This window comes from Phaethon aethereus (assembly GCF_964289735.1).
Source record: "Phaethon aethereus genome assembly, chromosome: 3".
NCBI classification, from domain to species: Eukaryota; Metazoa; Chordata; class Aves; order Phaethontiformes; family Phaethontidae; genus Phaethon; species Phaethon aethereus.
The window spans coordinates 76164111-76177395 of record NC_138576.1 but is presented as its reverse complement, the minus strand read 5'-3'; the positions used below and the strand labels follow the sequence as shown (position 1 = coordinate 76177395).

The following is a 13285-nucleotide window of genomic DNA, read 5'->3' as shown; positions in this document are numbered from 1 at the left end:
ATGAACAAACAAGGAGCGAAAGAAAGATTTCATCTGCCAAGCTGGGGAGTAAACTCCAATTAAGGTTTTATGTAATACATGATTCACATTTTTGTAAACGAGTGTGGAGGAGAGGACTTATTTATGGTGCTTGAAGGTCATCTATATCTATATATTGATTTGCTGGAAGTGGCTAGATCATAAATATTCCTCATCCTGTATGCTTCTAGGGATTATGGAGTTAAGTGTCTCTGAAATATTGGTAACCCTTCTGCATAGCAGGTACTTCTGAATAACCCTTGTTTTGCCACAAATCTGTTAGCTAGAAAAGCCTGCATCGGAAGTTTGTACCTCCTTGAGTTTCTTCTTTTCTAACCTTGCTTTAGTATTTATTTAAATTGCTCTATTCTGACTTGGCTCAGAATGAGGGACGGGAAAAAATTAAACCTCGAATTGCAGAGGTAATTAGTTGACTAAAGTTCCTGAGAGATTTTTTCGAGGTTTTAGAAAACTGTTTTGAAGTGAAAATGATAATTTTGCAGATGGTAAGAGAATTTGCTGTTGCAGGCACAGTGCGGTTTTTTCCTATAAACTGAAACACAGACACCATCTTGAAGGCTCTTGAAGTATTATTCCCATAATAAAGAAAACGCGTTTGTTTGCCTTTTGTGCTTTTTATAGGGAAGGTTCTGGGTTACTTAAATATGAACCATTAGCTACATTGCACACAAATATGTTGCTTACTGACTGCATTAATTAATCCAGAAGAACAAATAAAAGGGACATGAGATTTTAGCTTTGGAAAACCTTTTCCTAGAAAACTGGCTATGAAATATCAAGTGTGAGAGCGAAGGGGCAAGAAATGGTTAAAAAGTGAACATTTCTAATCAAAAGGGTATTTATTTGCAAAGACTATAAGTAGTATGTGGTGATCCGAGATTAGCCTGCGTAAACACATTTGGTTAAAATGTTTATGTAGTTAAATATGTAAGGTAAATTAGTTAGTTTTATGTCAATTTCTTGGGCAGTATTTTCCAAAACCCACTTGGAAGCAAGTCAGAATATCTTCTTGAGTTGAATCTCTGGTAGATTTTTTTTCAAAATATACTTAAGTGTGAAAGGGGAAAAGGGAAGAAAATTTGAATCCAAATTCTGAATTGCAGGTCAAACTAGCTGCTAAGTACAGGGGGAAACAAATTTTTATTTGACCACTGAATTAAAATTATTTTTAGAAGCTCTCATTGAGTGGCCTTATTTATAGAATGTACACTGGTAATGAAGTATTCCCTTTTTTTCCCCCAGTCCTACATTTTTCCTAGTATTAAAGAGAGATCAAATTTAACAAACATGCTTTGTTACCACTGAAATTAAAGTAGAAAAGGGCTATTACAGTCATCCAGTCAGATTTCATCTTAAAATAACCTTTGATTAACTTTATATTTGTGGGTGCTTACAAAAAGAGTTTGCTTGCCTGTTTTTTTAATTTAAAAAAAACAAACCAAAACCCTAAAAACCAGTTTCTGTGACATATCGGTGCTTGATTTATGTGAGACAGTTATGTCCAACTTCTGCTCTTCCATTTTTTAGTACATTATGCTGCATTTTAGAATCTGCTAGACTGCAATGCAAGATAGAGAACAGCTGAAGAATTAAAACTGAGCTGTAGTAAAGCAGTAATGTGGTTATAACACTTACGTATGTTCACCTTTTAAGAAGGAGGGCTGTGAAAGGAGGAGACGTCATCTCAGTTATGGGAGGCAGCTGGAGGCGATTAGCAACGAGGTGTGCTTTGCAGGAACAGCACCAGGAGCAATTCACTTTGCAGAAGAGCAGCAACCTGGCCCAGGGTGGTGCTACTGGGGAAGCAAAAAGTTTCAGTGTATGTCAGCGTGGGCAGCAAGTGGAGAACAAGTCTGATGCATGCCAACAGATGTTGTTTTAAATCTTGTGCAAGTTTTTTCTCATGGAAGATAAAGCAATGCCTGTGAAGTAGAATGATAATAAAGTCCAGTGACCTATTAATTTGGGTGAAGTCTAGATTCTGGACTGTCGCCTGGGTGAGAATGAGACTTGTGGGATGTTGGAGAAAACACCTTGTGAAGATGTTGCAGGCAGCTGTGCTGCAGCAGGCATCCTGGTGTTTGTTCAAACTCGGCCTTATTCCACATTGCTGGGGAAAAGATACTTTGAGGTGCACAGGCTTTGTCTGATTTCTTTGGAGCTGGGGCCTCTCCTTCCTCAGGAAATCAGAGTACTGCCTAAGCCTTTGGCTTTTGCTCCAAACTTCAGTGATGGGAGCTGACAAAATACACTGCACCTCAAGAAAATGTGTTTGGGGAGCATCAGGGACCAAGATTCTGGATTTGTAACTGAAGCATATGGAGTAGTTTATGTTTTTTACTGTGGTGCCTGCTTGCTGTACTGCTACTGAATCAAAAGCTATGTATGAGTATTTTTTGAGTATTTTATGGATTTTTATGTACAGCTTGTCTATAATACTTGTTTTCAGTAGACCCAATTTATGCTTATGTGCCTGTACTTCCTATTTCTTTTGGTGTGCAATGAATAACTGAAAGAATACCATGTTTGGTGGTAAAAGTCTTGTGGGAGTACAACTGTGTCCCCAGTATCAATAACAGGAATGACTGTCTACTTTTAAAAAAAAACAAAACCAAAACAAAAAACCCCAAACCAACACAAAAGAAAATCCTTAGGAGTATTGAGTGCATGAGAAGAAGTCCTGAATGGTGAATACATGAGCATACCTTTTCTGCTGCAGTCTTTTTCTTTTGCAATACACATGCTTCATATGTTAGATTCCAGTTAATTTGAATGATGTATTTGAAATGCTCAGAAACATGTGGAGGAGGAAGGTACAGACAGGTGTTTGCAAACAACTTTGTTAGTGAGGCTTAACATTTTACTCATCAGCTATGGTAGTGATTTACATGTGTGCACCCAGCCCAGACTAATTGCAAAGTAAAATTCACTGGCTTAAATTGCTGTGAACATACATTTATTCACACACTCTTAAGTGTATTCTCAGCTGGTAGTAAATCACAGAGTTGAGTGTCTCTGTTTTGCTTCACTCAAATTCACGAAGTACAGGATGGTGGCTCAGAAGTTGCTTGAATTCTTTGTATGTGGAGGTCAGTTTACTTTTTCATTGCTGATTTTAAAGAACTGGTCTGTTTTCAGAGATGGTAACAGAATCCTGTTGGACGAGAAACCTTTTAAGCGAAAAACTGCTTCCAGTCTTTGGACTATCTGCTTCACCTGCCTCTGCTACCTTTGCCAGGCATGGCAGAGTATAGCTGCTTGCAGCTGGCTTCCTAATGCTTCAGATCCAGGCCATCATTTATGATCCAAGAAAAAGCTGCATTAAATTAAATTAAAGCTATTCTTGTTTTCTTATCTGCTAACATGGTACTTGGCTAGATAGTCTGGATTTACAGCCAGAGCAGATAACAATTGCCAAGCTCTTGAGGAGTTAGTGTCTCTTATTGCTACAAAAAGCATATTGTGGTATTGGTGGAGCACTAATTTATTTAAAAAATGGTTGGGAAATGTGGGTAGGGATGCTTATTGGAAAGAATGTGGAGAGGAAAAAAATGTCTGCTTCAGTAAAATGGTTATTTCTGGTAGTCCTTGATGATGAAGGAAGCAGACAGTGGGTTGCAATCACAACTAGATACAGGCTCGATCAAGAAATGTAATTTCTGGAAATGGTAAGGATCAAGGTGAGAGTAACAGCAGTGCTCTCAGTACTCCTGCGTCCTGGATTTTTAATAAAGAATAATACAGGGTCATTGTGAAACATGATATCTACTGTTTTCTGACTTTTAAAAATAAATATAGAAACAGTTCTCTGCAGAACTTGCAGCTTTCTTAATTTATGTAACTTTGCTAGAAAGGCCTTTGTTTTGTCTTTGAATATACAAAATTACTTATTCTGCATGTAGTCTACTGATTTAGATTTTTTTCATAAAATTGCTTGTTCTTTGAAATATAAAACGAACTTTCATGTTTTTAGGCAATCCCTGTCCAGCAGAGGTTAAAACGCCACTTTGCCGCAGGGGTTAGGACCTTGCCTTTTTCGGCTGAGTACTTGGTTGAAATCAACAAAGTCTTGCTGGCCATGGCTGATGTTGAACTGCTGCTGAATGCACCAGAGCTAAATACTGGCATCTATGAGGATTTTTCAACTCAAGAAGATGCGCTGAAGGTACTGCATGCCTAAGCATTATATTCAGAGGGAAGAACTGGAGAGGGGAATAGCAGAAGAAAAAAAGACCACCTTAGCGACTGTATAGCCTTATTTGTATTTTTGCTTAGTATACACTGGATCAATATGCACTGAAAAATAAATAATGAGACACTTTTGTGGCTAATTTTTCTTTTATGCAGAATCTGGATACAAGGTGGAACAGTGTGGAAGCTGAGTGGGAGGTTGAGGGAGAAAGGTTTGGCTTCTTTTGTTGGAGAAACTGTTGTGTTTTTCATCATGTAGTCTACATAATACATAGAGAAATGCTAAAGCCAATCTCCTTACATTCCTGCTTGGTCTCCTTAACACAGCTGCTGTTCTCAGTGCCATGTGAAAACTATTGCTCACATGGGAAGAGGGAGAAAGGGAGACTCTTGACTTTTGAATGAAGCTGTGTATGAGGCCATAAGACAACAGTACCTGTTCTGATTAGCAAATCATCAATATTAAGCTTCCGCTTCTCATTGCCAGCCAGTGGATTTACCTGTGTGATTAATGATGAGGAAGTAGGTAGGGATTTGCCCTCCTTCAAAAGGGGATGAAGAAAGTATGTTTGAAAGTGTTGAATCCTGCTGTCAAATGTGAGTTAAGTAAGTAGAAGTCTGAGTCCTGGTTAATTTTGAACATGCGAAGGAGCGTGATACAGAGATTCCCACAGAAAACATCCATTTGGGTTGAGAACTGCACATGATGCGGTGCAGTATAGATGTAACTCTATGGGTTGGGAAGCATAGTGGGGTTCATGTGTCTTTATATTTGAGGTAGTCAGGCTTTACCTCTCTCTTAGAGCTAGATCAGCTGTTTCTGCAGCTGTTATACAGGTCCTTTAAAAGCTTTTCAGAATTTTAGTCCACTTTTCTGACCTGCTTTTTGTTATGCTGTGTACATGCTTTCATTTTTCATATTTATTTTTTGGCATAGTTTTCAAAAGCAAATTAGGGGAATGATGCCAAACTTTGACAAAGTAGGTGACTCTTCTGTTTTGTTGATGAGATTCTCTTGTCCCTGTTTACTCTGCTTCTCTGATCCCTTAAGTACAATTAGGAGTGCTTTTGTTCAAATGGGTTTAAAATGCTTCATTTTGGTGCAGGTCTCTTGCCTGATTTTGAAGTTTTGGTCTCATCTAAGGATGTTTTCAGAAGAAGCAAATAGCAAAGCATGAAATTTTTAAAAGTGTAACTGTTTTAAATTCAAAAAGAGAAGCAAATTCCGCTGTTTGCATGGACTGTTTGTCCTCTGAATACCAAGACAGTCTTACAACAGCATCTGGTTTAAAGGTATTCTTATATCGTAGTTCAGTGATATTTGAGATACATGGCCTTAACGTTGTCATTTCAATCTAAAATTTTTATGTAGCTTATGCTTTTGCAGTTCTCTGTGTGTGAGGCTACATGAAGCATAATAAAGTCACATTTCATGGCTCATTTTTTACACAAGGAAGGAATATGTAGAGTGTCCTCATGACACAGGGTCAGATTTGTTTAATAATGAAGACACTGCTGCTTTGAAAAGTATGGTATGCCCCTTTACAGACTGGATATATAAAATATTTCATCCTCTTCATAAAAAACTGAGGATACATGCTGAAAAAGGTGTGATGGACTCTTCAGTTTGGTGCTAAGACTGATTTAATTTGTAAACTGATGATGGTCATGGTCTTATTACAGATACTGGTTTTTGGAACTGTTTTGAAGAAATTACTTTTTGGTCTTTTTAAAATTTTTTTACGTTTTCTGCTGATGTTGACTTTACTAATGGCTTGAGTTATTACTGTACTTGCAGAACATAAAAGATATTTTGGATAAACTTGGGGATCAAATTGCAGTCATACATGAGAAGCAGCCTGATGTTATATTAGAAGCATCTGGACCTGAGGCGATACAAATAGGAGATGCACTAACCCAGTTGAATGCAGAATGGGATAGAATTAATAGAATGTACAACGATCGTAAGTGGTAAGTCAAGGATATTTGGTTTCTGTGGCCATGTGGTAAATATTTTATGTACTTGATTATAAGCATTTTTACAAATGTACCCTAATAAAGAAGATAAAGAGTTTGGGAGAAATCAGCTTTAATATGTTAGTATTACACAATAATTGCCAGAGTTATTGAATGTTGAAACAGTTCATATGCAAATTGTAGTTTGGGTGCTTTTATGAAGCTGATTGTTTTTACTTTATAAAATAAAATGTTTGTAAAACAACTTTGTTTTGTAAAGGTTTTGCAAAGCAAAGTTCGAGATGAAAAATGCTGACTAGGACATCTTTTAACAAAGAATTCAAGGCTGCTTTTGAAGGAGGGAAGGAGTTTGAAACGGTGGGGTCTTTAAAATAAGCACACATGATAGTTGCCAATAATCTTTGTTGTAAATAACTGAAGATGAGAGGTGACCACGTCATCAAATTTTGTGGTTGAGAGAACAAGAGAATACTAAAAATCAATGCTTGAGAAAAATGTATTTCCTATTTCCTTTCCAGAAAGATTAAATAGCTGCAATTTCATTTATGCAAAAAAAGTAGAAAAACAAACAAACCACAAAGTTAAGCGAAGCTGTGATTTCTCCCCGCCCTTACAGAAAATATTCTAAACTGAAAATGCCTTATCTGGAATATCTTTAAATGTTTAAAAACAAACTCAATACCACTTAGTCAAACTTGGAAAAGTGTGTCAGAAAGGCATTTTAAGTTGGAATTGGTGAAAGTATGAAAATATGTGTTCAGGAAGTTACCACTAAGATGAAGATATTCACACTGCAAACAGCAGTAGACACTGAGATTGCTGCTATGCAAAAAAACCTTAATGGCTGAAAATGATTTTGTGAAACTTAAATGCAAAGGCTCATACTGTAGTTAAATTGCTTTTACAGTATTTGCTTTTTAATGGTGATATAAGGTAATGGTTAATGCAGAAGTTCTGTAGAGCATAAAATGTCTAACCATGTTCCCTTGCTTTGTAGCACCAGAAATCTGATATCAAACACATTTGATAGTGTATTTTGAAGAGATGATTTTAGGAAGTTTGTGTTACATAAGCTGATGTTTTCAACTCTTTCTCAGAGCACTGGTGTATGTGTAGGAGTATAAAAATCAGTTGATGGCATTGTCTCAGCAGAGACTTCCAGAAATTCTGGACCGCTGAATCAGTGAACCATCAAGATTTCTAGTAATTCAGCAGGCACTGTTGTTTCACAATTTTTTAATTTGAAAACAACTAGTGGTGCCACTTTTTGTACTCTTGCTGCCTGCCTGTGGTCACCTGCCATATTTGGAGACAACTGCTCCAGAATCTGGTGCCCATCTGCATGTATATGCCTGCAGCTATCTGGTTGTCTTTGTAGGTATGATGCCTGCTAAGCTTTAGTTATGCCTTTCTTCCCCCCCGTAACTTAATTGAAAAGCTTTAACTAATATTATCCTTTTGCAAGTATGAGTACAATTTCATTTACTACTTAAATTTCATTTCATTAAGTAGCCAGGGTTAACCAGAAACCTTGTCTTCCCATTGAAAAAGATAAGTGTATCAGAGGAAGTTCAATGTTTATGATTAGCTGGCAAAATGCAATGGATTACCTCCTCAATTGGTTCACTGAATACAAATTAATCTTGAACTTCATAAAGTTTGTAAAGCTGTGCATCTCAATGAGAATAACACTGGGTGTGATTTTCATACAGAAGGGACTACTGGACTAGCAATTTAAGCTGAAATGGTATGTAGCTTCCTGAATATATTAAGTCCTACAATTTCAATAGAAGGATATGCTTTGATTAATGAAGACAATATTAAAATGCTGTATTTTTATACCCTTTCTGCTAGTAAGAAGAATTTTTAACCAAGTTTATTCCTGCTTTTCCCAGTCCTAAGTTATAAGCAAGAAGACTAGTAGACTTTATCTCCTTAATAATCTCTGGCTTTTTTCTACTTCTGGAGTGGGTGGACATTTTGACAGAATTGGTAGAAACAGCATCTGAAGTCTGTGGCAAAGTATTGATTTAGTTTTCAGAGTCAGTAATGATTTTGTGATTGAGCGTTAGCTAAGTAGTTAAACCTTTGATAAAAGCTTGGATGTAGCCAAGCACAAGTTTAATTCAAACTGTACTTAGTAAAGTACAGTTTGAAAAAATTTGTATCTCAATGCTTTCTCCTCTAAAGTTTTAAAATTCTGGATTCTGAAACAGTCACGTGTTCAGAAACTTTAATTTTAAAGGAAGCCAATAAAATGTTCTTTTAAACTATTTTAAGTGCTTAGAATATCTCTCCTCATTAAATGTGGAATGAGATAATATAGCGAGACAGTATGTTCAGTTAGACTAAAATGTACCTGAGAAATAAAAGAAGAATGAGATTTGGCATCAGTGTAGAGGTTGGTCTAGTGTATTGCATTGAGATGAGTGCAGGAGACTGAAACGGTAGAACTAGGAGGTAGGGTCAGAAAAATTTAAGTAGAGATATTTAAGGCTTTCTTCTTTATTCTTCACGTGGGCCAATTCTAATAATAATAATTAAAAAAAGCCCTGTATGTGCCAAGAAATATGGATGTCTTGATGAAAATGAGATATAATTTTGATGAAAATCCTATCTCACTAGGATATCTGAGATTGTTGAATTTAATTAGTGAAGAAAATAGTTGCAATGGTAGCTCTTTAAAGTTATGCTGCTAACTTCAGATTGCATCTGTATATAAACGGTAACCCTGGCGTCTTTGCCGTTGGAATTGTTTAAGACAAAAATGATGGACTGCAGATGAGATCTTTCCTCTGTCACATTAGAGGGTCCCCTGATAAGCAGGAGACCTGGCCTTCTATGTCTTTAAAGATGACTAATAGTTTGGAATGGGATACTATCCAGTGTGTTGGTGTAGATACGTTGTTTGTCCCAAGTCCTGCGTCCTTTGAGACATCTGTCCTATTTGCTTTATAATGCTAACACAGACTTAGCAATTGACAAGTAGAAAGCCAGCCTTTCTGACATGGTTTTCTTATTTAATATTCATAGGCTGTTTTTGTTAGAGTTCTACTATGTCAACAAACTCATTTTAGTTAAAAACATCCTTCTGACTGTGATAATTCAGCATGTTCCATGCTAGAAAATGTTGGCCTTCAAGTTAAGCTACCCATTAATTTGAGGCTGCAAAGATGGTAGTAATAATGAAATGCCTGGTAAATTATTGTGTGATTAAATTGTATAAGACCTACTTATGCGGGCCCACTGGTAATACAGTCAGTTCTATACAATCAAAATCACCTTCACTTATTAAATTCCAGGCACTAGCACCCCATGGTTTATGAATTAAAAAAAATATAATCTGAGCAATTAATCATATTTCATGTTCCACACTGATATCTGAACTGTTTTATAATAAAGAAGAAAAGGGTTCTGCAGACCAATTTCATGCAGCTAATCAATCTTTATTTTTTAAGTGATAGAAGCAAAAGTTTGCCTATGGCTGCCTTTTTTTCCTTCAGTTGGAAGTTGACGACATGCTGCGCTATTGGCTTTTACCGGCTACTACTATGTCAGGAAGCCTTCAGTACCAGGGCTTTGTTAACCAGGCTATATGCCAGCCTTTCTGTTTTGCAAGGAAAGTTTCTACTTGCTGGAGTAGGAATAGTAGTCTTTTCACGGAAACGGTTTGGGTAATTTTTCAATGCTTTGTTTTTAAACAGTTGCTTTGATAGAGCGATTGAGGCATGGAGGCAGTTCCACTGTGATCTCAATGACCTCTCCCACTGGATAACAGAAGCTGAAATGTTACTAGCTGATGCCCATGGTCCAGATGGCAGCCTGGAGCTGCAGGCAGCTGGGCTACATCAGCAGGTATGTATGATTTGTGCAGAAAATGAGCAAGCTGGAAAAAGTCTTGATTTTTTTTTTTTTGTCTAAAATTCTAGTTTTCTATATAGACATACAGAATTGAAATGAGGCTGTGCAATTATACTTTAAAAAGTGGCAACTCTTAAAAGTTATTTTTCAATTGCAGTTGAAAATGATTCTTGGGGAAGATCTCAACTCTTGCTTATAGTATAGTGTTTTATGATGACTTTTAGTATGGATGGGTTTGAGATAATTTGATAATTCAAATGTTGGGATAATTTTTGGTTTTTTATAAGGTTTGTTACAGCTTTAAAAATATGTTAGTCAGCTAAGAAATCCTGTATATTTCACATACTGTCTACTCACAATTAAATAAATGGACCCCAACAATGGTTAATTATAATTTAGCAAATTATTTTTTAAACTAGTGACTTTGCAAGATCCTGCCTTGAATAAGCAATCTACAAAAAGAAAATTCCAACTACATATATCTTAGGTTTGATTGCTTCAGATTTCAGTTCTGAAATTTAATTCCCTAATGTTTTTCTAGCTCATCATTATGGAAGAGCAGACTTTTTGGTTCAGCTATACTGCTTTACTTCCTTTTAAATAAAGAGAAAAACCCATAACTTTAAGCATCAGGTTTTTGTGGTGTGGGTTTTTTTTTGGTTTTTTTGGTGTGGTTTTTTTTGTTTGTTTTTTTTTGTGGTTTTTTTTTTTTTTTCTTTTGGGAATAATGGTTATTCAAGAGTTAGGTATGTGTTGCTAAAGAAATGTAAGTTTGTGTTCTTGTGGCTGCTTGGGTTTTTCTTCTATGGCATTTCCCTTCTCTTTCTTGAATCATCTTATTCCTGACTTAATTGCAAAGAAATTTTTACTAACGATGTAAGGTTTTTGTAGTATTCAGGGATATTTGAAGGTTTGATCCCAACATCTTCTGACTTCCTTTAGTTTCGTGGATTTTCTGTGTTGTCTGGGGACCATGGCAGCACAACCATAATTGTCCTAACTAAAATACTGTTAAGTTACAGAAAGTGTCAGAGGCACAGGTTATGAAAGGAACTGGTTAAAAAAAAGTCATACCTGCTGTTAGCACTCCTAGAAAGTGCTGTACATTAAGAGGAAAGGAGTCAAAACGTGAGTGTGGATTCTAGCATTGATGGTTTAAATGAATTCTTGTGATCGTAAGTAGCATTCGGCAGCCTATTCTGTGTCATTATCTTTTTATGACACACATTAGAAAATTGAACTAGATTCAACAACAGATTCTTAATAACTTAAATCAACAGCATCCAATTTTAAGTAAGACTGCTTTAAGTGCCTGTTTTAGTAAAACAATATGCCCCCAGGATTCATCCTGCATATTATGAGCCACAGATCAAAGTCACTTTAGGCCAGTAATAAAATTCTGTGTGGTGGCTTTTATGTTTCTGACAGGAACTTGAAGAGGGAGTCAGCAGCCATCAGTCCAGTGTTTCAGCATTGAACAGAACTGGGGAAGGGATCATACAGAAACTGTCTGCTACAGACGGGAGCTTTCTGCAGGAGAAGCTGGCGGGATTGAATAGACGCTGGAAAGCAATCACCGTGGAGGTCATGGATAGACAACAGAGGTAATAAGTTAATCAGAAATTTGAATGTCTGACCAGATGCGATGAGGAGAATCTCATTTAGAAGACTCTGGGAGAGAGTGCATTCTATTGCACGCTGTCATTAATCTGAATTTTCCTGACATTCAGACCTCTGTGTTTTGAACTGTCTTCTAGAACTAATTCCTCATAAATGCACCTGCAATTGACTGTTTAGTGAGTCTGTGTTTAACACAACCCACCAGATGACAACCACAAAAATTCTTTTCTCTCAGTGTTCCTTTGTTTTTAAAATAATTTCATTGCTTAGCCAGGGTTTTTTAGGAAGGAACACTCAGCTACTTTCTCAGGCTCAAGCTGAACTGTAAGTACATTACCTTGACTTCTATTTTTACATCATCAAAGATACACTAATTGAAACACTTGGTCTTGAATTTCCACTATAAAATAAGATCTTTAGGTCTGTATTTGCAACAATTTAATCCATCTGCCTAGATGAAAATCCATTTTGAAGTAGCCTTATATTTACTTAAAAAGATCAAAGAGCAAGGTTGTCTGAGAGAAATAGACAAATTTTCAGTGCATCTGGGAATATAAGGCTGCCCCTCTGTTCCTACTGCTAAAAACTGTATATGGATAAATCCTTGGAATGAATAGTTATTTTTGGAGGCTATTTATATAATTATACGTCTTTAACATCTCTTGATACATTTAGAAATGTAGTAAGATTTTTCTTAATAATTTAGTTTGAGAAGTTCCATTAAAACTTTGTGTGATTTAGGGATTTTTTTCCCTTGGAGGTTTTAGGGACATTTCTAATACTTTAACTAATAGTGGCCACTTGTAGTGGCTTACAATGATTAGACCTAAAGGTGTTGTCATTACTATCAGTTATGTTTAATGTTTTCTGCAGATTTTAAAAAGTCTATGTTGTGACTTTGACACTGAAATTTATCTATTTTTAAGGCGGTAGTATTAATTTGCAAGTATCTTGCATTTTAACAATCACTTGAATACCAAAACGAATCCTTTAAAATGCTCCAGCCACTGAAAAACACGTGACACTGTTGCATCAGGAGTAATGTAGGACTGACATGCTGTGCTCACTGCAGAAATGCATGTGGATTTTTTGTTTTCCTTTTCCAGGCTAAAAGGAGAGAATCAGCAGCTGATAGAATACAGAAAGAAGCTTGATGAGCTGCGTTGCTGGTTGGAAAATGTAGAAAATGCTCTGGACACAAGATTTACGTTCAACCATGAAGAAAACTTGCAAGAATTACAGGCAAGATTGATTAGTGTGTCTTGTGCAAAGTATCAGGACGTGGCTTTTGGGGAGGGGAATTTTCACGTTGCAAATAGCCAAAGAAACATTATGGATGTGTGAGACAGTGAGATTACTTACACAGGTAAGATGCATCTCATAATGAAGTTGGGTTGAGTTGAAAACTATGTTATCTAGCCAGAAGATGGTGGCTATGTATCATAAAGTGAGAAATATATGTATTAATGCTAAAATTCAGTAAGTGGAATTTCACTGGAGATGATGTTCCCATTTCAACTTTATAATTATCAAAACTTCAGCAAAAAGCCAATAAGCTTAAAATGGTAAGTAAGCATAATTGCCCCATTTACTGGGC

General features: G+C 36.3%; 1 protein-coding gene across 1 annotated transcript in view; it reads left to right on the top strand.

Moving 5' to 3' along the window:
• Positions 1–13285, top strand: part of UTRN (utrophin) — a gene marked incomplete at its 3' end in the record, with an annotated part of 391562 nt that overhangs the window by 145188 nt on the left and 233089 nt on the right. The window contains exons 40-44 of the mRNA XM_081998557.1: positions 4013–4204; positions 6029–6201; positions 9912–10062; positions 11497–11672; positions 12795–12930. Coding sequence (XP_081854683.1) covers positions 4013–4204; positions 6029–6201; positions 9912–10062; positions 11497–11672; positions 12795–12930 — 828 coding nt within the window. The remainder of the gene's footprint in view (positions 1–4012; positions 4205–6028; positions 6202–9911; positions 10063–11496; positions 11673–12794; positions 12931–13285) is intronic.